The sequence below is a fragment of the Lagopus muta genome, chromosome 1, assembly GCF_023343835.1.
Source record: "Lagopus muta isolate bLagMut1 chromosome 1, bLagMut1 primary, whole genome shotgun sequence".
Lineage (NCBI taxonomy): Eukaryota > Metazoa > Chordata > Aves > Galliformes > Phasianidae > Lagopus > Lagopus muta.
The window spans coordinates 32,908,609-32,935,870 of record NC_064433.1 but is presented as its reverse complement, the minus strand read 5'-3'; the positions used below and the strand labels follow the sequence as shown (position 1 = coordinate 32,935,870).

The following is a 27,262-nucleotide window of genomic DNA, read 5'->3' as shown; positions in this document are numbered from 1 at the left end:
TTTCATTCTGCTCCCCTTTAAAAGCCAACATTAGCAGCATGTCACAGGAAATTCTTCCTTATTTTCAGTAGTTGATAGGACAAGGCTTCTTTGGAAACAAGGTCAGCATGAATAGAGCATTGCTTTCTTATCGCTGCTAAGCAGCTGTGTTGAGGATGCAAGACACAACACTGCACCCTGTCCCTGAATCCCTCTTTTCATAAACTTTAAGCATATTCAGCTCCAGCAGTTAGAAGTTCCTTTGTGCATTTCTGCTCCTAGACCTTAATAACACACGCTTTCCAAAAATATTTATTTTAAAATGCACTGAGTTACCTTTAAGGTTAAACTCCACTGAAACAAAAAAGTAAAAATCAACCTTAAGCTAGTTTGAAGACAGCCAGCCAGCACCACACAGCAAGGTGGAGAAAGAAATGAGGCCCTTCTGGAGTCAAGGCGATGAAAGACAAACTTACAAGCACAGAGGTTTGGCCATCACTCCAGGAAGCTGGGGCCCAATTCCAGCCCCACTGTAAAGTATCGCTTTCAAGGTATTAGTAGAAGGCTCATACTCTTAGCTACACCTCAGTTTCATGTAAAGTTCTGATTGTAATTAGTCTTGAATTTCAAATGCAATTTATGAAGGAATTGTACAGTTGCAAAATAAAAGTAAACTTCAGTTCTTCATACAGAACCTCAGAAACCGTGAAATTGATTTTCTGCGTTCTCTGTACTAGCATGCAAAGCACCCAAATGACAACAGCAGTCCAACCTGGTGAGAATACTCTCAAGTACTCTGATGAATGAGGTGTTGCTAATTTCTTTTAGAATGCCTTAAAAAGGTTTGCATTTATAACAACCACAGTACCTGAAATACTTCCATTTCTTTTTCCGGTATTTCTGAAAGGCAGTGAAGCAAGGAGAAGTAAGCTTTAAAAGCAGAAGCAGTTTGCTACTCGCAACTATCTAACTGGTGACACATACCAAACACCCCCAAAACACAGGAAGGCCTTTAAAATCAATATGCTTAACGCCCCTCCCTCCACTGCCACCAGACACAGGCAGCAGGCAAGGCTCAGCAACACCGCAGAAAGACAAACAGAGCAGTTCATGCTCTTGGCAGGGGAAGATGCAGAGGCAGCACAGTTGGTCTCGCAATGCAGACTATCTGATTAAGAATTTAGGTGGAAGAGCTCCGAGGTGAAGATCTGCCAGCATTCCTCAGGCAAGAGGATAGCAACAGCTATCTTTGAGAGACAGGATTCAAAGCGAGCGAACATAAAAGAATGGAAACATCACAGAGTGGTGAAAAATGGTCTCAGTAGTTAAAATAAATAGCAGGCTGAGACACACAGCACCCTGACTGCACTGCATTTCAATTCTGTGAGCTGAGCAATTCTGCAAACATTTTCCAGAAGAGGTACAACAGCAAATGTGAGCCCACTGTCAACAGGTTTGTCTTCCCAGTTTTCTGGCTGCATCCCCTCTTAGTAGCTTTTCACAAAGTCCCAGAAGCCCTCAGAAAGCTCTCATCTAGTGACAGCCCCAAGCTGATGAATTCCAGGATCCTCCATTCCTGATGCCAAGTTGGAATGCCAAAGCATCCCTCAGGCTCCTAGATAATATAGAAATGGTCTGGGCAAACATAATTATCTTGGGCAGAATCTCTCCTTTTCTTCCAAAGAAAAGCCATAATGCAGGATAGGTCGCTAGAAATAAGTGTGTTGAAGGAAATTATGATGGCCATACAGAAAGGCTGTCAGATGTTTAAAATCAGTCATAGATCGTGGTATCTCTCTAAAGACTAGGGATGCTTTCAACTACTATCCCATATCGTTCTGCTTTTGGTAAATATTCAGAAATCATTTTACAACCAACAAAAACTTTACCCATGTATTGAATTGCAAACTAAGTTTCAAAAGCACATTCTAAAAATGGAGTTGCATAGTCAGTAACACTTAGATAAGTAACATTTTAAAGCACTAAAATAATTAAGGATGTGCATATAGAATCACATTAGATATCTAAGTAGCTAAGCATTCCTATGAAACTGGGGCAAACGAAAATGAGGTTCATTCTGCAGCATAAACAGCAACAAATTGACTTTACCCTAACATGGAGAGAGCAGCTTTTCAGCTCATGTCCTTCCTTGCAAAGTAGGAAGGTTTCTCTTCAAGCATCCAAATCTTCAGCCAGTTTGTTTTTTCAGAAGGCTGCTGTTACCTTAAGCCTCAATATGATTTATGAAGTAAGCACATTTTTATTAAATGCTGTATTTCCTGTGGAAATCTATTTGGATAGACTTCTCCTTTATTTGTAATGTAAAGCTGAAAAACAGAAGGAAACAACAACACAAGCTACACTCAGCCCCTTAAATCTTTTAACAGCATTTTGAGTTTGTTGTTACGTCTGACTGTAGCCATATCCGAAACCATTCAGGAAGTACCACCACTAGTCCAAGTGTTCTACAGGCCTAAGTGCACCAGGAACTATCCCCCAGCAGAGCTTACCATATTCCAGAATCAGCTCCTTCAGTTATCCTTAGATATGTGCAAAGCAAGTCACAAAATAGCACCTTACAGTGAAACTCAGTAAGCACTTACGGTACTCATGGACACATGTATAAGATCCTTTCCCTCATTTCCATGCATTTGGCAGAGAGAGACCTCAACTCCTTCCCAGCTGTGAGGCTGAACACTTCTGTTCAAAGAGTGACTATGAAAAATCCAAAGCTATTCTCTTTCAGCATTACCTAGACTAGAAATTAAACATGACCTGAGCCTGAACAGTTCACTGATGGCCTAATTTCCAGTCCCAGGATGCTGAAATGAGTCAGAACAGTGCATCCATACACAATGTCTGACAGGTCTGAGTGCTGCAGATAAGTGATGTGACCCACAGCAGGACTGCCTGCAACAAGGGCTGCTGAAGCAGCTATGGCTATTCCCAATACTTACAAAAGCTGATTCCATTTCTCAGTGCGGCAGCAAGGTCTCGATTCAAGTCACTTGAGCATCAGACCCAGCTCCCTGCTTTCAGGCCTCACTGCTCTGCAGTCCACAGCCTACAGGGGCCAATTATTTCTGTGCTGGATTTTAAATTTGTGAAATATGTATTGCTTGGCTCAAGAACATTTACTGCTTAGTCTAGCAGCACCTGTTATAAAAGAAACAATAGGGAAAAGCTCCTGCCTGAGTCATATACAGCATAAAGTACACTGACATCATGCTAAATGCTGACCAGCTATGAGAAAGGAAACTACCAGTCTAGAAGCTGCCCTCACCCCACACCTGATCAGGACGCAGCTTCCAGGAAGTCACTACTGACAAATTTAAATGATTTACATCGTTTGCCTAGGGATCATTTGCATGCAGTACACTGTAAGAAAGGAGAAAAATAACACTCACTAGAGCACAGCCCTAACAAGGCAGCAGAAAGCAATGACAAATGAAGCAAGGGGACATTGACTGAAGTCATTAAGAATGACTGGTTGCTTTAGTGACCCTGCTTCAGGTCAGTGTCAAATTCCTTTTGGTTCTTTCAGAATCACGAAAATCATCAATATCCATCTCTCTCCTGGCAAGAAGTCTCATTCTTTAGATTCTCCTGTTAACTGAATAATCCAAGCAGAAGAAAGTTGGAAGTTTCTTTCTGGAACGGCCAGACCCACCCCTGTGCAAATGATTTTCATCTTATGGGAAAAATATTTCTCCTTTGCCGTTTCATCTTTGGCACAGGAATATTTAATTCTAGTAACTGCAAGCCAAAGTACATTATCAGGTTCAACACCTCTCACATACAGAAATATACTCTTTGTAACTTAAACCTGCCTGGCTGAGACATTTCATGTAACAGCAGACTCCCAGGCCAGATGAAAGGACAAAATGAACAAACAAACATTCATGTACTCAGAGAGCTATGAAATTCCTGGGGCAACAGGCCATTCAGAAGTCATAGAGGGCCTCCAGGGGCTGAAAAATTCCACTACAGCACATGAGACTGACCAATGGACAGCTTCTGGTACGTTAAGGACGACAACAACAACAAAAAAAACAACGCACAGCCCACCCTACTCTCACATCCTAATATTAAAGTACAAATTCTAAACATTGGGGGGTGAATCACTGAGCTAGTCTCCACAGAGGTCTGATATTTCCTGTCCAGAAACAGGCAGCCATTTCACCACAGTGGTCACTTGAATTTTAAGGGTTCCCTTGCCAGCGGTAAACTGATCTGTCACAGGCCACAAAGGATCCTATACAAGAGAAATCAGCTTTATTGCTTTTCATTGTTCTTTCAGGCAAGAACTATTTTAATCTTACCAGAACCTTCACAGGCTGCCAACAAACACAGACTGTTTGTATGGAGGCTTTCAGCTCATCATACTAGAAAAAGAGGAAGATGGTAGTTAATGCTTTGAAGAAGCAGTTCTGTTTAAGGACAAAGCAAAATGCACATTCACATCATCAGTAAGAATGCCTTGGAAGATTCACTAGGTCTAACACTGCAAATGTTTAAGCATGAAGTGTAAGGCCTGTGGTACCCGGTCAGTCACATTAGATAACTCAGCGAGACAACTAGCTGAGCTCCTTCAATTTGTGTAAAGACACCTTAACATTTGAGGATTAAACATAGAAACTGAGCAATTAATGCCCCTGGTGTTTTTAACAGTGTACAGTCAAAGAGATTTTCCTCTAATGGAATTATAGAACAGAAGCATGCCTTGTTTAGCACGTTAACAAGCTTGCATTTACTGCTGTCAGTGTTAGGCCTCCCAGTACTGCCATCATCCACATAATCAATGAAAATAGTTTGCAAATGCCACTCTGGTATTAGTCAGACAGCATTATTCACCCAAGGAAAGATCTCTAAGTATAGGAATAAGAGTAGCATTTTTTAGCATGGAAACTGGTTTGTCAACAGCTATTCTTCTCCTGCACAAAACCTTCAATAATGCCAGCTTGGAGCAACAGTAGACTCATTTATTGGCGGGAAAAAAAGGCATCCCTTTGTACCACCAGTTTTGTGCCCTTTCAATAGCAGCTCCGGTGGTAGACTGGTGTGGACAATTGCAGTGACCATCTGTGACCATGAGATAGTTCGATAGCTGCAGGACTAACTTAGGTTCAACATCACCACATCTTACCCCACTGAGTCTTTCATACTGCTTTGAAAAACTTAATAAAAATGGATACATTCAGAGCTGAATAAAAAGAGGTCTCAGCAGGCTTGACCCTAGATCTAAACAATGGAACTGTAATGCCGGCACCATTGTAACAACATGACAGATGTAGGTCGTGCTAGCTTTCATCTGTAGCTGTGACTGATAGCTTGCTATTTGCTGACAAGACGTGTAAAGTTTCCAATTTCATTTGGTTTGTAGGCATGAATTTCTAGGGCTCAGTTAACATGGAAGATGCACAGATTATTATTTTTTAGATTTTCTTGTTGCTCCCAGAGAAAATTCTTGCAAAGATAATAGTGCATGTCATTGGGACGCTCTTGTCTTAAATCCACCTTGCAGAACTTATTCCAGAATTATTCAGTACAAGATCAGTTTAAAAAGCTTACAGAGGAATATCACTGCTCAGCTAAAGAGGTTCATTAACAAATTTTTTTTCAATAGCTATGTACTAGAACTTACTTGATTGCTTCAATATTTAATCTAAGTTGAATTATATTTAGTTAATTTGCTCTATATATCCATCCATCCTAAGCACATGTCCTCTGCTGGAATATCGGCATCACATATTCTGTTCTGTTTGGATCAAGGAGAGAAACTGATTTTAAATTGGAAATCTAGGGAAAACCAAACCAACCAAGTCTCCTAATCTAGACAGATGACTTGAAGAACAGTCATTGGGAGTTTTACAAGCAACATTAATCCTTCTCAGGTCTTTCCAGAAAGATACAACAGCAGCACAGCCAGCTTGTGTTTAAGCTGCCCTGGTTTGACAAAATGCTTCCAAAAGAGCAAGAAACACTCACCAATACATGCCAGCCATCAGTTCTAAGATTGTAATCCTGGTGTTTGGATTGGTGAGCAGGGGAAAAATTGGTAGACCATGAATCACTGGATACAAAAGGACATCAGCAGAGCTTCCTCGGTCTTCCATGTTCTCAAGTAGGGAGAGTAAGTGGTGCCACTTTGTACAAAAACATTCCCCAGGTTGAAGGTAAGCTTCAAGACAGACGGTAAAAGACTTGGGCAACCTTTAACCAGTTAAGCTTGTGGAAATACATTTGCACTTCCTAAGAAGGAAAAAAAACACCAACAAACAAAAAGGTTCTTAAAAATCTTCCCTGTGTGGATGACTGAAAAATGTAACAGGTTGCCCAGACAGGTTTAAAGACTTCAAAAATGAGATGACTGGCTTGCCAGATGAAAGAACAGTGAACGTTACCTTGATTTCAGTAATGCTTTCAGTACTGCCTCCTACAATATCCTCATGGAAAAACTGATAAAAGTCTGGGTTAGATGACTGGACAGTGAAGTGAACTGAAAAAACTGGTTGAATTATTGATCTCAAAGGCTTGTGATCACCAGGATGAAGTCCTGCTGAAGGCCAGTCATGCAACCCAAGGAGTAATTTTGTAGCCAGTACTGTTTAATATCTTAGTAGCCTGGATATTTAATCGGAATGCTCCCTCAGCAAGTCTGCAGATGACACAAAATTGGGAAGAACATCTGATACACCGTGATTGTACAGTTATTCTGAGGGACTTTCAAAAGCTGGAGAAATTGATAGGAACTCCACAAAGCATTACGAAGACAAATGCAAAATCCTACACCAGGGAAGGAATAACCCCAGGCACCAGTACACATACCAGCTAGAATGAAGCTTAGAGAAAAAACATCTTGAGGGTTTTGGCGAACAGTACGCTGACCATAAGCCCACAACATGCCCTTTTGGAAAAAAAAGTCAACAGCCTCTCAAGCCTGCACTAGGAATTAATGCTATGCCAGCAGGTAGCACAAGTTGATCCTTCATCTCTACCAAGCAATGCTAAATCACATCTGGAGTGCTGTGTCCAGTTCTGAGCTCCTCAGTACAACCAGCATACTAGAGCAAGAGTCTCCAGCAAAGGGGACACAAGAGCACAGGAACATCTGACATAACAGGCTGACATAGATGGAATGTTCATCCTGTGCAAGAGAAGGCTCAAACGTATCCAAATGATGTCTATAAAACATCTGATGGAGGCTGGGGAGGGGCAGCACAGATGACTGATTCAGACTCTACTCGTTAATGCCCACAGAAAGGACAGGAGGCAATGGCCATGAACTGATATTCAGAAGAAAAAAGAAAAATTAAAAGGACACTCTAGACTTACCCTCTCAAGTTACTAGCATCAACCTCACAGAGGTTACGTTACCCAGCCTCCTTTTGACAAACAAGTCATGGTCAAGCCAGGCAACAGCAAGAACAATTTAGCTGCACATTCTATGAATGCAACAAAATGTCCCTGCCTCTTTTTAGAGGTAAAGGCTCCCATGTGCCAGCTGAGGTCGTTCCAAGGGGAAGAAGGACAACAGCCTTATTCTGCTAATGAATTACTTGTATAAGATCCAGCAAAAGGAAAGCAAGATGTGGGTCAGAGCATTCAATTTTTAAAAGTTCTCAGTTTGTTGTTATATATCCTTTGCATCTCCATGAGCAAGATGCACTGCATTCCGCACTTGAAGCAGAATTTTCTGTTTATTCCATAAAACTTGAATGCTAATATTTTTAAAATAACACAGAATAAGTTTTGACTAATGAAGTTCACATCAATTACTTGATACAAAAGGCTATGCCTTTCCTCTGCAGAAACCCAGCCAAAAGTCCACTGAAATCAGTGCCAGCTTTCTCCTGAATTTACTGTGTTTTTATTAGGTCCTCCACAGAAACACTATGGATTTTGCTCTGGAAAGCACTGTCTAGATAGAAATGAGCAGGAGGCTGTACAATACTGGAGAGATGGGTAATTAGGAAAATGGAGCATTTTAACCCATGTCGGAGAGTTCTTTTGCCCAAACAAGGAGCAGAATCAACAGAAAACTATCCCAGAAAACAGCTGTCTTTTGACACTGCTGGATTTGGCACCCAAACTGCAGAGGGCAGGCATAGCACAGAAGGCCAAACCTTCATCACAGCCATCTTTTTAAGGTGCTCCTTTAAAAAATTCTTTTAAGACAGGAAATTAATGCACTGTCTAATTGCACGCAATAAGCCAATAAATAAGACATAAAAGCAAAAGCAAAACTATTTCAAATCTGCCATGCAGGCTTTCTCTCACCAGTGACTGAAATTAAGAGGAGACTACAGTTTGTATTTTTGCAAAGGGTCATTTCAGTGATAAGTTAAGAATCCTTTGAACCTACTGAATATTATTCCTTCAGTGCCAGTCTCAAAATTTATTGCACACTCAATTTGCTGAGACTGTGTAAACAGTCTTCAAGATCTCTGCAACAAAGAGCAATGCAGAACCCTGAAAAGGCCAGAAAAGATTTACTATCATACTTCAATGTTTAGAAAAAAAAGAAACAAAAAAAAAAACTGCATTGTATTTTGACTATATAAACTATTCACAGAGATGAATAAGAAGGAACACAATTACAATGCATGTACCAATCTGAAGAAAAAAAAAGCATAAACAGACCGCTATGAATTTTACATTGCAATAAAGGTATTTCATGTATGAAAAACTGAAGTAAGCAAGAAAAACTCCAAACTTGATCACTGAAAAAGCTGAAAAATATTTTCTTAAAATATCTTTTCTTACTCAGGAATGTGGAGAAGGAGAATCCTATTTCAAGAGTTTCCAGAGTAAAAATTACTGGTTTATTGTCAACTTGGCACTTAACTTCGTAAACAGATGTGCTTCTTCCAAATTTCCTCCACCCTATCCATTGTTTTATTTATTTATCTTATTTAATGCAAGTTTCACTTACACAAAGCAAAAAAATGTCATTGAAACTCCTATCCAAATCAAGGTTTCTTTGTTCTATTGTGAACCTTACTTCGCTGCACAATACCATTACCCAGAACAATACACATTTAATGCCCACAAGGGAGAGAGCCCATTTGGAGCTTTGAAGTGGATAAAGCAAACTGGCCTGGGGATAAAATATTGTTAAAAATATGTTAATCTACACTTTCTTCTTGAATCTAAATGCTCTCCACACACCCTGCACACATTTATCTTTACTTTTCCAATGTTTTGTATACTTACATTTGCATGCAGCTGCCTCTGGTACCAGCTCATGAGGTTGTGGTAAGGGTAGCAGTAGAAACCAAAAGAAGTATTTATTCAGAAATAGGAGCAGTGTAAAAGCATGCAACACAGCTGGTACTAGTATCCAGAATGCTGTTGTAAACAGAAGGGTCTTCCACCAACAGCTTTATTTCTCAGAAACCTTAGTAGAGATACTCAGAGACAAGACACACAGGACAGCAGCTTTTAGACCGGCTATCATATGTAGAACTGACATTTGCATGCAAGATAAAAATGACCAGAAACCCCAACTCATTCACAATAAAATCATGAGCACCTCTTCCAGCTCAGCCTTCCATAAGCCTGTAGCTAACCAAGCTGTTTATCCTGCAGAATGGCAAAGAAGCTCAGAATCAGTGACATTTGTAAATTCCATAGGCTCTGGAGCCATTGACTGCAAGTGTCAGGCCTCCACATACCTGCTTGTTAGAAATGTGCAGATACCTACAGAACTCGGGGTGCTCCAGAAGGAAACACCTTACAGCTCCTTGTGCATCTCCTGACCAAGCATATCACCTTTCCACACATTGCAAGCATGGTCGGAAAACAAACAAGTGTGCAAGCAGTAACAGGATGGCATAAGCAAGCAGAGTCCAGCTGTACAACACTATCTGGTCACAACAAGGAATTGCATTGGACTGTGATGAAGAGGGGCAAAAGGCAGAAAGGAAGATCTTGGTCACTGAAAAAAAATAATAATCATTAGAAGAACAATTTGGCTCACAGCTTGCCCCAGATCCTACACAAACCAGCTCTCCAGACAGAGGCAATTCTTATAAACTCTTTCTGTTCTATAGTTCCCAAGCTCAATAAACGTGGCCTGACTCTTTACCAGATGCTGGCTTGGCCATTCCCAGTTATGACCAAAAAATGACACTCACAACGGCGTTGTGGTTTAACCCAGTAGGCAGAGTCTGTTCAAGGCTACAGAGCATCTTGCCTACAGATTCAGTGACTTGTGTTAAAAATAAAAAAATTATCACTTCCCAGTTAGTGATCTTTGTTTTACACAATATTCAGCAACACCATCCCATCACCAGAGTGCTTTCCCTGTGAAAATATTTAGGGAAATAGCATGCAACATCTGTACAGCAATTCAGCAACCTTCTTTCAAATACGATCACAAAGCTTTTAAATATTTACACCTCTATTGTTCACAATGCAAATATCATTCAGCTCATTCACTCTTCTACAGAACCTTTATTCCATCAATATTGCAATTTCACAGCTAAACATATTAATATGGTCATAAATATTCATATTATGTAATAAAGGCAGTGGAAGCAGCCAATAAAATGCTGTTAACGTTCATTTACAGCAGCTGGGAAGGCCCTGCCAAATGTTGTTTTACATAACAGGTCATGATGCTCTGGCTACACTAAGCCTTCTGATCACTCTTCCTTTATCTGCTATGATTTTGAACACAATATGAAGCAGCACAGAGTATCCAAAGGATTTAGAAGTCCTTTCAAGCACACCAACATTTCAAAGGTTTAAGAGATTAAAATATCAAAAAGTACCTTGTAGTTACCACATTTGTGCTTTTGCATTTTACAGCACGGGAACAAAAGCAACATTCACATCACTCTTCTGCATTAGCTCAACAACTCACTGCCTGCAATAAGTTTTAAAAGTGACCTTATTATACAATACTTGGTTAAGCTAAAGGTACAAAAAGGACAACAACATTCTGCAAATTTAAGAAATCCCCACTGCAGTTTTCAAAAGGCATCCTGAATGCTGTAGAAAAAAATCTGTAGCACGTGTATAATCCTTGCAGCAGCCTAAATTAATTCTGTCCTGTGAGCTTTGCTTCAGTATACTTATTCACTGTTATGCTTCCTTTGTTGCAGTTCACTCTTACTCCCACAAAACCAGGATTCCCAAAGTACAGACAGAGCACACCAGCTCTCATGCAAGCACCAGGCTGGCACATGGATGTGGGACTAGGTCAGAACATTTGGCTGTATGAAGTGATGACTCACAGTTTGATTCATTCATTTTGCATATTTCCATGCCAAAATTAAGCCCAATCCTGTAGACATTTATGGAGATTAGTGGCCCTGGGAAGGTTAAGAGCCCTGGTGAGGTCAACAAATTCATGTACGTAAAGTAAACAAGGCTGTGCATAACAGGACACACACAGCAGCTACTATACTGCTTAGAAAAGCAATACTGCTTCATTCACTCCTCTAGCCCTGCGTTTGTTAGCAACTATTCACAGCACTGAATGAACTACAAAGCCTAATGCTTTAACTGACTGAAATTCTACAGCAGCAGGTCTCAAGCTTATCTCATAACCAAGACTCATTACAGAGAGTTGAGATGTCTATACATATCTATACTCCCCATCAGTTGGGGCACAGCTCCAGCAGTGCCCAGGCCACCAGCTCAAACACCCCAAGCTCAAATAAACAGGGCCTGACTCTTTACCAGATGTTGGCCATTACTGCCACTTCCAACTATGACTGGAAAGTAAAACTCAAAAAGGTGTTGTGATTTATCCCAGTAGGTAGCTAAGCACCATGGATTTGTTCACCCACACGGCCCCCACCAGTGGGATGGGGGAAGAGAGTCGGAAAAACAAAGTACAACTCATAGGTTGAAATAAAACCATTACTAAGATAACAGTAATGATAATGATGAACACACCCACACACACCCACACACACACAGGAAACAAGTGATGGACAAACAACTGTACATGACCCACTGACCAATGCCCAGATATTCCCCTATCAGTGGTTGCTACCCCAGCTGACTCCTCACCATTTTCAAGTTTTTTTGCATGATGTCATATGGTACAGAATGTCCTTCTGACCAGTTTGGGTCAGCTGTCCTGGTTCTGCTTCCTCCTTGTGCTCCCCACTGTCCTCTCAATGGCAGAATACCATGAGATGCTGAGAAACTGAAAGGTCCTTGGCTCTTTGCAGCACTGCTCAGCAACTAAAACATCAGCACGTCAGCAACACTGTTTTTCTCCTAAACCAAAACAGCATCATACCAGATGAAGGTAATTTCCATTATGAAGGAAAAATCAATTCTGTCCCAGCTGAAACCAGGACTAAAGGAAAACACGAGTTTCACCAATACTCATTTAGCTCTGTTAAGTCTGCATCAAAATCCAAGACTACCTTCAGCCACCTTCTAAACTCCCGCAGACTTAGCGACTCTAGTCAGTGCATTCTGTCACCTGAAACAAAGATCCCTCTTCGCTTCAAATTAAATGCACTTGACCAAGTTAAAGAAGAGTTTTGTCCCAGTCTTGGGGAAGGAAAGACTCAGAGTGCTTTTTCCACTGCCAGGTCTATTTGCACAAGAATACAAAAGGTACTTCTACCCAAAATCTCAGACTCTTGAGATGAAGTTCAAAAGGATAATTCCAATGTTATAAACACTGCAATATGAATAATGACCCTTATGGCCCCAGTTAATTGATCTGAATCCCCAGCACACTATAAAAGGTGCAAGTTGCAACTTATAAAAAAAGCATCTCCTTCAAAGCATCTCACAGATAGGCATATACACAAGGCTAAGGCTCCCCTGAAGAAGTTAATCTCACGGTCTCACGTGCTACCGATATCTTACTGGGGAAAAGGTAATTTCAGAGATGGTATCTAAAAAAATAGCAGTTGCAGTTAATTTTGTTTTCAAATCCCCTAACGCAGGCAATGCTAAGAAAGAAAAAAAGCCACATAATTGTAACAAGCACGTCTGCTTCAAGTCTATTGTTACAACTCAAGAGATCAACGTATTATATGAAGTTCAGGAAATGAATTTCCTAGTAGGTCTTCACATACATTTATCTTCTATTTACAGTATTTCTAATATGCTTGTAAGCAAAATTCTTATCCAGTAGGAACCATTACGGATTCAGGATGCATTACCTCTTCATTTAATACAACATTCAATTACAATTGGAGGAAAAAAAAGAAGTAATCAAATGAATAACTCCATAAATTAATTGGAAACTTGGTGGCACGCAGGACAGAGCTAAATACAGATCATTCTTTCCAACACAATACACGCCAGTGCACAAATTCAAAAATATACCCGAAGGGTCTTAAACTCCCTTTCAAAATTAAGTAGAGAAGAACGTGGACATTTCCCACCTCCTCCACTGATTCGGAGCTACAATGCTTTGCACACAGCTGTTCAAACAACCTGACTTCATCACAGGCAGCTGAAGCAGTACAGGTAAAGAACAGGTATTTTAATATACCCATGTAAAGCCCAACATCTTTAGGTGCTCTGGCTGCCTGAGGTGCTGCCTGCTGTCCTATAAAACAGTTCAGCAATGGAAATAATCTGATCAACCATCATGACCAATAAAGAGGCGCTCAGTTTTCTTCTTCTTACAACTGTATTAATGGCTCTATAACCATTCAGCTTGTCAATAACCCCAACATCTTCATTGTTGTTTTATTAACAACTGCAGATTTGCCTCAGCAATATCTGCAAACCAACTTCCCTTCTTTCCTCCTTGAACATTAGTTGAGATAACTTTTTAATCCTCAAAACAAAACAAGCCAACAAAAAATCACCAATAAAAAAAAGCACTACTCTTTACAGATATAAAATAAGTCAGGAATATTTCTGGGATAAGTTCTGGTGGCTGCAATGAAAGCTGACTGCAAATCTGCAACCCAAACAACCAGAAAGTAGAATCACCATGTGATAGATCATCAAATGTGCTGCATTAATCCAGTACTGCAGAAAGAATAACCTGAGCAAAGGTTCATGCAAACAAACATTCATTCATGCACTTTTTCAGCAGCTCTGAATAAACACTTGTTCATAGAGGTAATCTTCCAGAGATTGCCTTATACACCTCTAAGACATTAAAATAAAAATCCACGCAAAGGAAAGGGTTGGACTTTTTTTTTCTTGTATACTATATGATCGTGTGCAATGAAAGAACAAGGTATTCTCTGACTACTTCCCCTTCGAGATAAATGAGTATTCTCACTTCAGAAAGGCAACAAACATCTTTTTTTATAGCTGTTCCCCCTTTCACCTTTTTCATTCGTTAAAAAATTAGAAGAGAAATGCACACTTGCTGGAATACACAGTGAAACCCATCTCTTCAGTGAGTGCTTTAACCACCAGGCAATGGATTCATGTTCACCCTGTAAATAATTAAATATTCATTAAGTCTGGGGAAAAGCAGAACACTTCACCAACCAAGAAAAGAGGGGGAGATTTGTCCCTAAATACTCCATTACCTCATTCTTGGAGCAGTCACTTGCAATATGGGAGATCTGGGACTCAGGGCTCAACACTGACTAAGATAACAGCAGTGAGATATGAAGACAGACTCCTTATGTGAATGCTCTGATCACCAGGAAGGATGCATTGCTCAGGCTCCTAACGTCACAGTATCGTATGGATTTCCGCATGGCCCAGCAAAAGAAACATTAACACTTCAGGTCATCGCTGGTGGCAACTCGGATTACGTCAGGATGGGGCCAGCATTATCTCTTCCCTCTGCCAGCTGGAGGCAAAGCAGCTTCAAGTCTATAAATAAAAGGAACTACCCTAAAGAGGCTCTGCGCCTCAAATTATAACAGTGTGCAGAACAAACATGTAGGCCTGTACGCACAGTCACATAAACATACCCACAAGCACCTCTGTAGTGAGACAGCAGCTAAAAGGGAAACTAACCTTGGCATCTGAACAGCAAAGACCAATCTAAAATTCTTTTATGGATTTAATTCCACAGGATACTTTCCATCCCATGCCTCTCGAAGCCCATATGGAAGAGTGTGAAAACTGCTGTGGTCCCCTGAAGTCTGCTCCCTCCAACGTGAGCCAAGACTTCCCTGGTTACACAGCGGCCATCCTGCAGCACTCAGGAAGCAGCACAGAGCTCCACTGAGTGACCGGCTGCCTGCCAGCATCTCCTTGACCTGTCCCACTGCCTTCCTTTCTTCTCAGTAATCTGCTGCACTGCCAGGCAAGGTGGGACAGGCTGAGGAATTACCCTTTGGTTCTGCTGTCTGTCCAGAAAGGTTTCCCAAGGACGCTCTGAGATAGAAGCAAAAGCCAACAGGCAAATGTTACACGTTAGCTACTTGTTCTTTGCTGGCCAGTTACCCACATTCTCTCTTTAGCCTTGAAGTGTTCCACGCCTCACTGCAGCCCACTGTGATATGCATAAACTGGACCAAATTTTTTAAAAACACTTTTTAGTCTCATAACTAAAACATAGTTCAGTTTTCTGTAACTGTGTACAACCAGGCAGAGCTACACAAAATTCAGTATTCAGTTCCCTGTGTTCTGCTCTGTTCACAGGTAGATGAAGCACTGCAGCTTGACACAAATACAGACTTCCTCCTTATCTCCAGTTCTGTCATTAACTTTTTTATATTTTTATTCACTTGCAGTACTAGAGACATCTCTGCAAACGCATGCTTTGTGCCTCCCAAAGATGTCTTTATTCAGAATGATTAACATGATAATGCCTTGGCAGAAGACATCTGAAGCAGTGAGGAGACTCAAAGAAGGGCTGGAGCAAAACCAGTAAACCCCCCAGCTCTAAGATCTCCTAACTTCCCAGGCCCAATAGAAACCTGATAGGGTAACATTTTCATAGTCACATTTTATCAGTCCTGAGGGACCTCAAGTAACCCTCCAGTATTTAAAGAAGACCTGCAATAAGTCTAGAGAGGGACTTTTTGTTAGAGAGTAAAGTGATAGGACAAGGGGTAATGCCTTTAAACAGAGAGCGAGTTTAGATCAGATAAAAGGAAGAAATTCTTTACTCAGAGGATGGTGAGGCACCAGCAGAGGCTGCCCAGAGAAGCTTTGGAAGCTCCATCCCTGCAGGACATCAAGGCTAGGTTTGGCAGGGCTTTGGGCAACCTGGCAAAGCAGGAGGAGTCCCTCCTTGTCCACGGCAGAGGGCTGGCAATGGGTGAGCTTTAAGGTTTCTTCCAACCCAAATCATTCTGTGATGCACAGGTTTTGGTTTTAACAGCAGTTTGTTGATAGACAGCTGACCATTTGGATTTCACTTAAACGGCCACTCAGTATCTTCAGTCAGGTATATGGAACAGGGTAGTTCAAGGCACTCTTGGCTGTTTCTCAATTAAGCCATCTGATCAAGTCTGCATGGGGACTCCATCCTCCTCCAGGTAAGGTTAAAGACAGCAATAGTAGCATTGTACAGGCAGCACAGTTATGACCCATACCTCAACATCATGGCACCAGAAGTGGCTGGCAATTAAAGGATTACAACAGAGTCACTGTAATCCGATGAGCTGAGCTGCTGATGCGCACGGACTGCTCTCAGCAGGCTGTCCGGGGAAGAACCGAGGCAGGGCTGCACAGACTGCTCACAGCAGGCTGAACCAAGGCAGGGCTGCATGGACTGCTCACAGCAGGCTGAACCAAGGCAGGGCTGCATGGACTGCTCACAGCAGCGTGCCCAGGAAGGAACCGAGGCAGGGTGTGTGGTGGCTGAAGGCTCCCCATAGCAGCTCTGGGGGAGCAGCCCTGAACAGGTGGCTCACCGTCCACACTGGGCTCCCCATAGATTTGCACAGTGCATCTGCTCACATTTCACATGAGCTTTGAGGAGACAGAATCTGAGATCAACGCTTTTGTTCTATTTTCTGTCATGCTATTACAAATGTCACTAATTTTATGCACTGTTCTTTGGCAGTTAGGAATGCGCCAATATACAACGGCAGCCTTAAGAAGGCACGTAATGCATACAATCCTATTATGCTGGTTCTTAACCTCAAGTAGTCCGTTGGGAAGCAATGCCATCACAGGTTAGGAAACAAAATAAACTTCTTAAACATGCCACTACTTCCTTGGAACACAAAGCAAACAAGCTAGCTTTCTGTGATATAGCTGGGTCTCCATGAAACTGGTGCCATTTATGCCAACAACACAGAGATACCAATTTGCCAAACGCACAAAACACCTATTAACAAGAGTTTCTGCATTTTCATTTCTACTACCAACAAATCAGGGATTTCCAAGAGAAAAAGCATGCCGTGCCATCAAAACACAAACAGCAATGCTACAATTTCAGTGTGTCAAATACCCTGTGTTAAGGTACAAACTTTTTTGTCTTTAGTATACATTTTAAATGTCTCCATAAATACTGTCGAAGGATGAAGAGTTATTTTCTGCCTGTCAACTTAATCACAATGTGTTTTGGTATAGAGGTTTGTACTGCAGTGCATCTAGGAAGCAAGGACAACAATGACTGGATGCACCTTCAGGTAACACAGGTAGTTAAAGTTAACAATGGAAATCTAAAGGTGTTTGGAATCTGGAAGAAAACAATGATAGGACTTTTTCTTCCATAATAATAATAATAATAATAATAATAAATAGAATATAACTGAAGTCTTTTCACTTACTCTACTACTTTCCAAGCAGTAATTTAATTGCTGAGTTAGTTTCGGTTCAGACTTCTGCTTATCTTAGTACTGAACGAACACTTTTTTTTTTCCTTTTAAATCTTGTATCTGACCTAGCACTTAAGATTGTTTATCCTCTTTACACTTAAAAAGAAGCAGAGGGGAAAAGCTGAGAGCAGCAAGGCTTGAAAGAAGACAGGTTGTTGAAAGAACAGAGCCATGCAAGAGGTATCACTGAATGTTATTAGACTTCTGTTGTACTCTGTAAACATGAGCAGACTCCTCTGCTTTTCAGGAAGCAGATACTTCGGAACTGGCTAGCACACAAGAGACTGATCTTTTACCATATGAAAGTACAGACAGTGGAAAGTGAAAGGGGATCAGCACATCTCCTTATTTAGTTTAACACATGGATAGAGCAAAGCAAAAAGCGTGTGCTAATCTACTTGCAATGAGTCCAAGCAGCACCTTGAAGACTTCTGACAGAACACAGAACCAGCGAACTGCTGGTAGATCTACACATGGAGCAACTCAGATGAATAAGCCCTGAGTCAGTTAAGCAGTCTGGACAGTCCGTTTACATGAATGTGCAGGAGTCATTTTTACTTCCCACAGCAGCCAATTATGTGAAGGGTTGCAGTCATTACTTCCTGGAAGTCATCGTTCAGTAAGTCAGCTGTTCTTGCTTCTTATTTTCAGTATGGTTAACAAGAAATGATACACCATAAATGTAGTTCCTCTATAACTTTTGCAGTACTTATTATATAATTTTATATTTTTGTATAATTTTTGTAATTTTTTTTTCTATTTTACAACCTAAAAAAACCCTTCACTTTGCACCATAATAAGGCGGCTCAGGAGACTCCATTTGAAATTCAAACAGGTTTTATTGCTCAATAATAAGTAACATAGCAAGGTTAACAGGGGTAGTGTAATTGATAAATGCATGACTGTAGTTCTAAGCAAGTTCTACTGGAACTTTTCCTAAAAAAGAAAAAAAAGTGACAGGCAAGAAAAAAATTTGTTCCCTTCTCAGCACTCTGATTTAAAAGCAACCTTCAGACGCATCTAACCATGAACACCATGATCAAGAGAAACACACATCCATACACCTGCACAGAGTCTTCATTAAAATCAGGTCAGCTGCACCGTCCTGTGCTGTACAGAGTCAGAAACTAATGACACAGGTCATCCAGAACCATTTCACAGGCATGACTATTACAGTCAGGTCATAAGGCACACGTTTCCTCCAAAGCACCTTCTGAGAGAATTTTCTGCTTTGCTAATGCTTATTTTTCCTTGAGATTTGTCTGACCTAGGAGGCTGGGTCCTTTTCCTGCCCAAACGTTTCAAGTGAAAGACCACAAAGGGCCCTTTCTTCTCCCACCTGCAATACCTGTGTCATGAACGTGCATCTAGAGCTGGGATGATGAACTAAACCAAGTGGTTTTTTATTTCCTTCCATAGAAGACAGCAACATGAAGCCAAAGCCAGGTCTATACACAAAACAGAGTATTAGATTTGGTTGGGGTTATCTGCACAACATTCTCATGCTTTCCACATAAAGATGGCACTGCAATCTCAAGATTTATTGGACACCTAACTCTTTTAATAAGGTAAAAATCAAGGCTTTCAGTGGGTTGTATGATGCGAGATTGAATACTGCACCCTGAAATTCATACTGTGTACGCTTGAGAAAAAGTCACATGAACAGAGAGAGGAGAGGGAAGCGAGTACTGAAGAGATTTTCCTTTTTTGGTTACTGAACTGTAGGCAACAGCAAACAGCTCTGGGGTACGAGCATTTTGCTCTGGACAAAATGAATCACTGGGCATATCACATAGGTAAGACATAACAGATCACCTTTAGCCTGCCTGGTGGCCACAACTGGATTGTGACATACTTGCATGTCTACCAGAAGATAATTTCCACAGGCAGCAGAGCACAGCAGATTCCTGAGGAAGCGGTATCTCAGGATTACCGTTTCCATTACAACAGATCAAAGTGAACTGTTTGTCTTGGAGTACTCCCACAGGAGCAAACCATCATACAAACTGCTACAACAGCCTACAGTTGTTTAAATTCTGGCAACAAAGGAAAAAGAGCAGTGATAACCAACTCCTCTTGTTTTGGTCACCAACACAGCCTTAGTAATGTAAAAGACACACAGCAAGCAGCTATCCTGTGCAGACAGCTCTGCTTCTTGCCCAGAACACAGCCCCATGCTCCCCACAGTCTTCCTCACTGCTACACCCTGCACAGCCTTGCCTACTAACACATAGTAGTTCTGTCAGCCCTTGTGCCTCCAACCACTGCCTCTGGTATTGGCATTTCTCCTCCTCCTGATGCACCCGCAGCCCCACCACCTCTCTCCCTCCAGGGTACCTGAGAGACAGGCAGTGGGACAGCAAAGGGTGTGAAAGAACGCCGGGCCACAGCCCACTTGCAGCTCATGGACTGCATAGCAAGGAGCCAGGCCTGTTGGCCTTGCCTGGTCCCAGAGGTCCCTGAAAAGCCTCAGAAAGGTCATCAGCTCAGTAGCTGGCAGAGCAGGAGAAGCAAGTCACAGGGCAAATGCTGCCACAAAAATGAAATCTCCAAAAAGCACAGGGAGCAGCACATGGGGAGCAAAGAGAGCAATACTAATTGCCCATGAATGAAAGCAACCCCAAAGGCAACTCCTTTTTTACCCTGTGAAAGCCAAGCAGTATGAGCAGATTAGACTTTAATAAGGATTAATACAAGCTAAGGTAGCACTGATTTCCACTACAAAGATCAGAAAGATCACGTGTGGAGTACTGCACCAGCAAGATGTCACAGCAGCTTGAAGAAGATCTGAGTAGTGCCATCACAGGAGCACCTACTGATGACTCGTCCAGATCCATCTATGCTCTTCCTGATGCCCAGCCCTATCCAAAGCAGAGATCAGACATGACACTCTGTCAAGCCATGGTCAGTGATTTCCAATAGGCTGTATAATGGTTAGAAGGGGACTTCTGGAGCCTCAGCAGCACTGACCTGCTTCCTTCCAATGCTACCATCCATCACTCTGACTGACAGGGAAAACAATTTTAATAAAAGGCAAAAGCCAGCCCAAGAGAAGTTTGAGGCAGAGAATAAGATGAAATCTGGACCCCACCGCATCTTACCACAGCCATTTCAAAGCTATAAGTTTAATTTTATTATCAACCGGTACTTCAGTTCATAAAAAAGTGACCAATAAAAGATAATGGCAGGAAATTAAATGAACCTTAGCGTGATTTAGAGCCTTATTCTGCAATAGTGCAACTGCACAGAAAGTAGATTCGAAAAGGAAAAAAGCCCTAAAGAAGTAATCATAAATACATCCCAACTGCAGCAGATGCAGAAACAAATTAAACCTTTCTTAGAGAGAATAATGGAAAAGAAGTGCAGGTACAGACAAATCTTACACATTAAGTATACATTATGATCAACATTTTTCCAGAAAGAAATACTGGTCAGACAACCCACTCATTGCTTGTCCTTTCATGTGTGCTATAGCAATTAGGATTTCATTCACCTTTAAATTCAATTGAAATACTAAATGCACTTTCACTGCAGGACTGGGGAAAAGCAGCTGCAGTGTGTAGTCACACCAGGAAAAAAGAAAGATCTTCATAATTCTTGGTCATGTTTTCAAAAAAGGTACCAAAAAATGAATTTGTTCCTTAATTACAAGAAAGACTAAGAGATCTAAACATCTGAAATTATTCCCTCATGACCTTCTGGAAGGGGGCTTTATTCAGGTTCATCCACCACACAAACAATTTGCTGCACAGCACTGAACTAAAACAAGTTTCTCGGATTGTATTCCAAAACATCTATTAGAAAGCCAAAAGTATCAAATATAAAGATAATAAAGTCTGTTCATACTCTGACCGAACTTCTTAAATCTGCAGATACCTCTTCCAGATGCATATCCAACTACAGCCACTGATGTTTACCCAGAGAACTCAAGATTACTGTCCTGTAGAGAATAAGAGACCAGTAGAATGTAGAGGGGGGAAAAAATAAAAATAAATCTAAGGAACTATCCTTCTCTGTTTTCTCTCTCAAAAACATATAACTCCAATTCATAAGCAACATGGAAACCAATATCCATTCCAAACAAGACAGCAGTTATTGGGGCCAAGTTTCTTGACCAGAAAAATTTCTACCAATCGAATGATACCCGACAAGTCTAAATTGTGCAAACTGGAACTTTCAAATAAAACTCAGGAACCATCTACAGCCATTATCTATACCTTTTTTTTTTTTCCCCCATCACATTTTTCAAAGTAGTGATTAGACAACTTTACTAAAATCTCAACCCAACTTCAATTTTACAACTCAGCCTTCCTCCAAAAGATATCTAATGCTGTTTTAGTTCTAGATTGCTTTAATCCAGAACAAACTGAAATTCACTTTCATAAGCTTTAATTCCTGTTTTCCTTAGAAATGAATTGGCTATTTAATACAGAGTTGCAACTAATTGGTTTTGGTGGAAAATAGGCGTTTTGTTCAGGAGAAATCCATTTATATGTGTATCTTAGGGAAGTATTTCTTTTCACAACATTGCTTTAGGATCTACCTTCTGAAAGCAGCACGTTTCCATTTGATCACTTTCAACTGTAAAACGAAGGTCGGACAAAGGAAATGTCCAAGTAGCTGTTCTCTTAGTCCTTTTCAGTTGAATATATGGTTGGGTAGGAAGGACAAAAGATTAATTGTCTCCTGCAGTTCAAACAACAAGAGGACCTTCACCTAATAGACAGGCCCAAAGGCATGATGCTTACCTACTAGAAGCACATTTCTCTTGTAGCCAACTCTAAGTCTTAAAAAAGTAAACATGCCAATTTAGCATGTGAATCACCTGTAAGCTACTGAGGAGCACCCCCAATCCTCTACTATTACTATATATTTCTTCTCTGGGAGAATGTATTTCTGTAGTGAACCAGGTATTCAAGATCTCACTAGCTCACTACTCTTCATACCTGAGATACTCACAAAGACCTCAGAAGATGCTCTTGTATTTGTTCACTGCCATGGATTGCTCATTAAGTTTACTAACAGACAGTATTTGACATTAGCCATACCAGGTTAGACTACGGAATACAAAAGATAGGATAATATAGTATAACAAGGCTAACACAGTCAATTCAGTCAAGGAGTAGCTTTTAACTAAGATACGCTGTGTTTAAATCTATGCTGTGTATCAGAAGGGCAATACTCCAAACTATACCACCAGTCTGCTGCTTATTTAAGTAGGACTCTTTCCTTCCTAGCTCCAGGCCTACCACCAACTCCCTATCTCCATTCAGCTTCATGGCTGGAAAGAAATACGCCTCTAACGACTTCAGAAGCCGTATAAAATTACCACTTTCCTTAGAAAAAATCACATGCAATTGACAGTCTGAATGATCAGAGATATCATAAGAAGCTATTTTACTCAGTAATCCAATACAGCCTGCACATCGCCCAAGCCACTTTAGAAATAATTTAAGTCATTCCTCCAAACTGTCAAAATATTCTTGACTAAAGAAGCTCTTGATGCTTCTTCTAAAGCTTTTGCTTAAAAAGTGGAACACCGCTGAGAAGTAGGTGCTTCAGCAAGATTATGAAGCAACAAGGTCATACTGAAAGAGAAGCATCTCAAGACAGCTCACTTTCACATAGTAGGGAGTTTCAGAACCAAGCAGTATTTCCCATCTGCCTCTATGTCTTTACAGATTAAGATACCCACATTGTCATAATTACCCTGATATCCTCCAAAACAATGGCTATAGGTATCCATCTATACAGATCTAGCTTTAGTATTTTGACATCCTAAAGAAATATCCTTCTGCCTTCTACACAACATGCAAGGAAGGGAACACAATTCCTTTAGTTCTAGTGTTGGTCCAGTTCTTGACAGAAGGTAGCCAAAGAAAAAAAGAAAAAAAGAAAAAAAAGAAAAAAAAGAAAAAAAAAGAAAAAAAAAGAAAGAAAAAAAAAGAAAAAAAGAGCAGTAAAATATTCAGCCCACAAGTCAGAAGCATCTTGTCTATTCATGCTTGACACACAGCTATACAGCTCCTGTGCAACCTCCGTTAAAGCAACAGCCAACCTACTGGTACTGCTGTAAGAGTACCCAAGAAACCCAAGGAGGCCAGTTTTCAGCACCCAGAGATTAGACAGAACAGTTAACATCTGTTACTCCTTCCCATTTGAGGAGTTAAGAGCAAATAAGCTAGGTGAAGAATGGCACTGTTAAATCCTTATTTCCAAATCCAGCACCGCATGCATGCTCCACTACCCATGTACAAAAGAGGCCCATTTTCCTTCAGTATCAATACTCAGACCCCTCAGAACAAGATTTACAAGAGCACACATAGGGGATATGATGCACTGAACCACCAACAGAGGCGCACCGTTTGCTGAGCCGCGTGCAAACTGGTGAAGTGTTAAGGGATGTATTGGTGCTATGCTCCCTCACACACACTTGTGTAAAGGACACCAAATGGCCAGTTAGCCACCAAATCGCCGTGTCCCTAAGGCAACCAGACGTGCCAGCAGCAGAACCACTAGCCAAGGTGAATCCCAGAAACCACAAGCACCAAAAGCCTTCTGGCCACACCCTTTCTCCTATCCTCATGCATGAAAGCCTGGCAGGATGCAGGGACCTGGGTTTCCTGCATTTACAGTCTCTTCAGGTTACCTAGCTGCCTAATGAGGACTGATTCCTTAGCCCCTGGCTTCCCAATATCAAAAAGATTCTCAAGGTATCACATAAAGGCATCACAACTTTGATGTGTTATCACTGTGCTGACATCAAGCAGAATTATCCCTTAATACAAAGGGTTCTTCTGACATGAAAGAGCATTGTAGTGATACTGCTTGAAGACAGAGCAGCTCTGGCTACAATTTCCAGCCCAGCACGTCTTACCAAACAGCTGTTCACCAACAACCTAAGTGGCATGGTCAGGACCAGACTGTACAGACCCCCACAGAGGAGCAAAGAACGTCAGAATTGCTACCAAGCTATGTTTACAGATGCCACTTCCCCTTGCAGTTACAATGGGGGACCATGACACTGAAGGAGGGAATGGTTATCAGAGGTGTTTGCTGCCCAGGTCTTTGTTGTCCATGAAATGAGCCAATGCACTTTGCTGAAGGGCAGAGTATTTCTTTATTTGTAAGAAAAGAATGGCTTACAGAGCAACTAGCTGTAATAATAAACATCGTGAGCCTGTGACAATCATGTTAGGAGGAGGCAAAGAGCAGCCCGCACACTCTGCAGAGGGGTTTGGATCATGAGCATTTTTCCTGCTCAGTGAGCAGGACAAGCCCAATCCATCTCCAGAGGCTCATCTGCCTCAGCCCTTCCCAGCAGGCATCCAAGCCACGGCTCGCCAGCCAGCTCACAAACCCCTCGCTGCCCACCACCCCTCTGCCTGGCATCTCTCCTGTTTATTTTAAGCCTAAATCTAACCCCGGACCCAAGAAGCCTTTCATAGCTGACAGGTACTCACACGTACACACACAAAAGTTACGCTTGGAAAGAAGAATGAAAAAACTACCACTTCAGGTAAAACAACAAAACCGCAGGAATCATTTGATCCCGCAAGATCGGTTCTTCGAGATAAGGGGATAAAAGTGACCGCGGGGTTACAGCAAACCCACAGACCTCCGAGCAGCGGAGGGGCCGGGCTCCTCCCGCCCAATGAAGGCCCGTAGCCCCGGGCGCTGCGTGGGGCGCGCTCCGTGCCCGCACATCGCACACCAGGAGCAGCCGGAGCGGGGCCCACCCCGGGTACGGGGAGCGCACCCGCATCGCTGTATGACCGGAGCCCAGGTGGAATGCAGCCTTTTGGGTGCCGCGTCTCAGGTTCACACCCATCCCCGAAGTACGAATTTATTGCTGTTCGTGCCTTATGTAAGCCATCCGCCGACAGTACCGGGAAGAAAAGCCCCGAGGAGCTGCCACCCGCCACTTTCTCGTTCCTTGCTCCACGGAGGGCTCCGCAGCGGGGAAACGCCGCGCAGAGAAAAGGAGACCCGGGGCTCAGCCGGCACTACTCCGGCACGACGCCTGGATGCGGCGCAGCCCGGCGGTGCGAGGCTGAAACACTTCCTGGGATGGCTGGAAGGGCTCATTCAATACCCGGCGCTCACTCTTTCGGAGCCACCCGGCGCAGAACCGCAATCCCCAGGGCTGGGTGGGGGCAGCCTGGGGAAGGGGCACTGCTCACCATTGTCTCTCGCCTCGATATCACCGCCGGAGGCGTTCCGCGTTTCCCCCGACGGTACCGGCGGAAGGTGTCCGCCGCCGGGCCCCCGCCGCGCCGCCGCCCCACCAAGTTCGGGCAACGAGCACAGGGCTGGGCCAACCTCCGCAGGCCGAGCCCCGAGGCCGGGAGCCGCGCCGCTTACCTTTCACTTGACTTTCATACTCCGCTATAATCTCTTTGTCCTTTTTGAATCTGCTCGGGGTTGACATTATCCACTCGCTTCTTCCGCTTCTCCCTCTTCTCCTCTGCTTTGATTATTATTAATTATTAATTGTTATTATTTTCCGGACGGGCTCGCCAGCTGCCCCGGCTCGACTCGAGCCCGAGCGAGCGCGGCGGAGGGCGCTGCCCCGCGGGAGCGCCGCCGGCGGAGCGGCAGCGAGGCGGGAGGCGGCGCTCAGACCAAGCCCGGCGCGGGCACCATCGCCTCCGGCAGCGCCGCCGGCAGCAGCAAGGCGCTCCGCGGCCCGGGACCGCCGCAGGGCGGGGCGGCGGCGGAGGGGCTGCCGGGGGAGCACCGCTTCCACTAGGCGAGGGCGGGGGCCCGGCGGCTGTGCCCCACCATTGTTATCTCTCCTCGCGCACCCAGGAAAAAGGAAGGGAAGCAGAGCGCGAGCGGTGGGAGGGAAGGAGCGGGGAGGAGAGCTGGCTAGCGGCCGCGCTCGGCCCGTACGCCAGAGGCACTGCTTACTGCCGCCGCGCTCGCTTGGGTGGGGACTCGGGGCCGGCGCTCGCCCCGCCGCCGCTATCCCCGCTCAGCGGCGACCAGCTCGTGGCCCAGCCCCGGCGCGGGGCGGCACCCAGCCGCGCCCCGGAGAGGTGTCTCCGAGAATAAACTTCTCCCCGCCCCCCCCGCCGCTCTCTCCTCCCTTCCCGCCTCCTCGGTCGCTCGCCCTGTTCCCGGTGGCGCCCGCTCAGCCTCCCCCCTGCCGGCGGCTGGGCCCGCGGGCTCCGCCGTGCCTCGCTGCCCCGAGGCGGGAGGCCCGGCGGGCGGAGGAAGGGATGGGAGGGAAGGGAGGGGGCCGCCACCCGCCCTGGCGAGCAGATGGCGGCCGTGTGCCGCCTGGGGAGCGGCGTGCGAGGGGGCCGCGAAGTGACGGAGAGGCCTCAAGCCGCCGGGGAAAGTTAAAGCTTCTCACTGCCGCCTCCGCAGAGCTCCGTGGGGCGGGAGGGGCCGGGAGGAGAGGCGACCGCTGGGGACCCCGCGTTCCCCTTGCGGGCAGTGCTTGGCTTCGCCGCCGCTTTTCTATGCGGGCCGCGGCTACCCCGTGCCCGCGCACACTGATGGGGCGTGGCGGCATTGTGGACAGGCTGCGGCTCCGTCCCGAGGGCTGTCATCGGCCGTCGTTGCAGTTCTCGTGGGGAAGAAACAAAGCG

The 27,262-nt window shown here is 43.4% G+C and overlaps 1 protein-coding gene across 2 annotated transcripts in view; it reads right to left on the bottom strand.

Moving 5' to 3' along the window:
* SRGAP1 (SLIT-ROBO Rho GTPase activating protein 1) overlaps positions 1 to 26,657 on the bottom strand; it is a 138,537-nt gene extending 111,880 nt beyond the window's left edge. Inside the window, exon 1 of one of the 2 annotated variants that reach the window (XM_048937563.1) lies at positions 26,028 to 26,657. In XM_048937563.1, coding sequence (XP_048793520.1) covers positions 26,028 to 26,094 — 67 coding nt within the window. In that variant the 5' untranslated portion in view covers positions 26,095 to 26,657. The remainder of the gene's footprint in view (positions 1 to 26,027) is intronic. The other variant, XM_048937573.1, reaches the window with a different exon arrangement.
* Between the last annotated feature and the right edge of the window lie 605 nt (positions 26,658 to 27,262).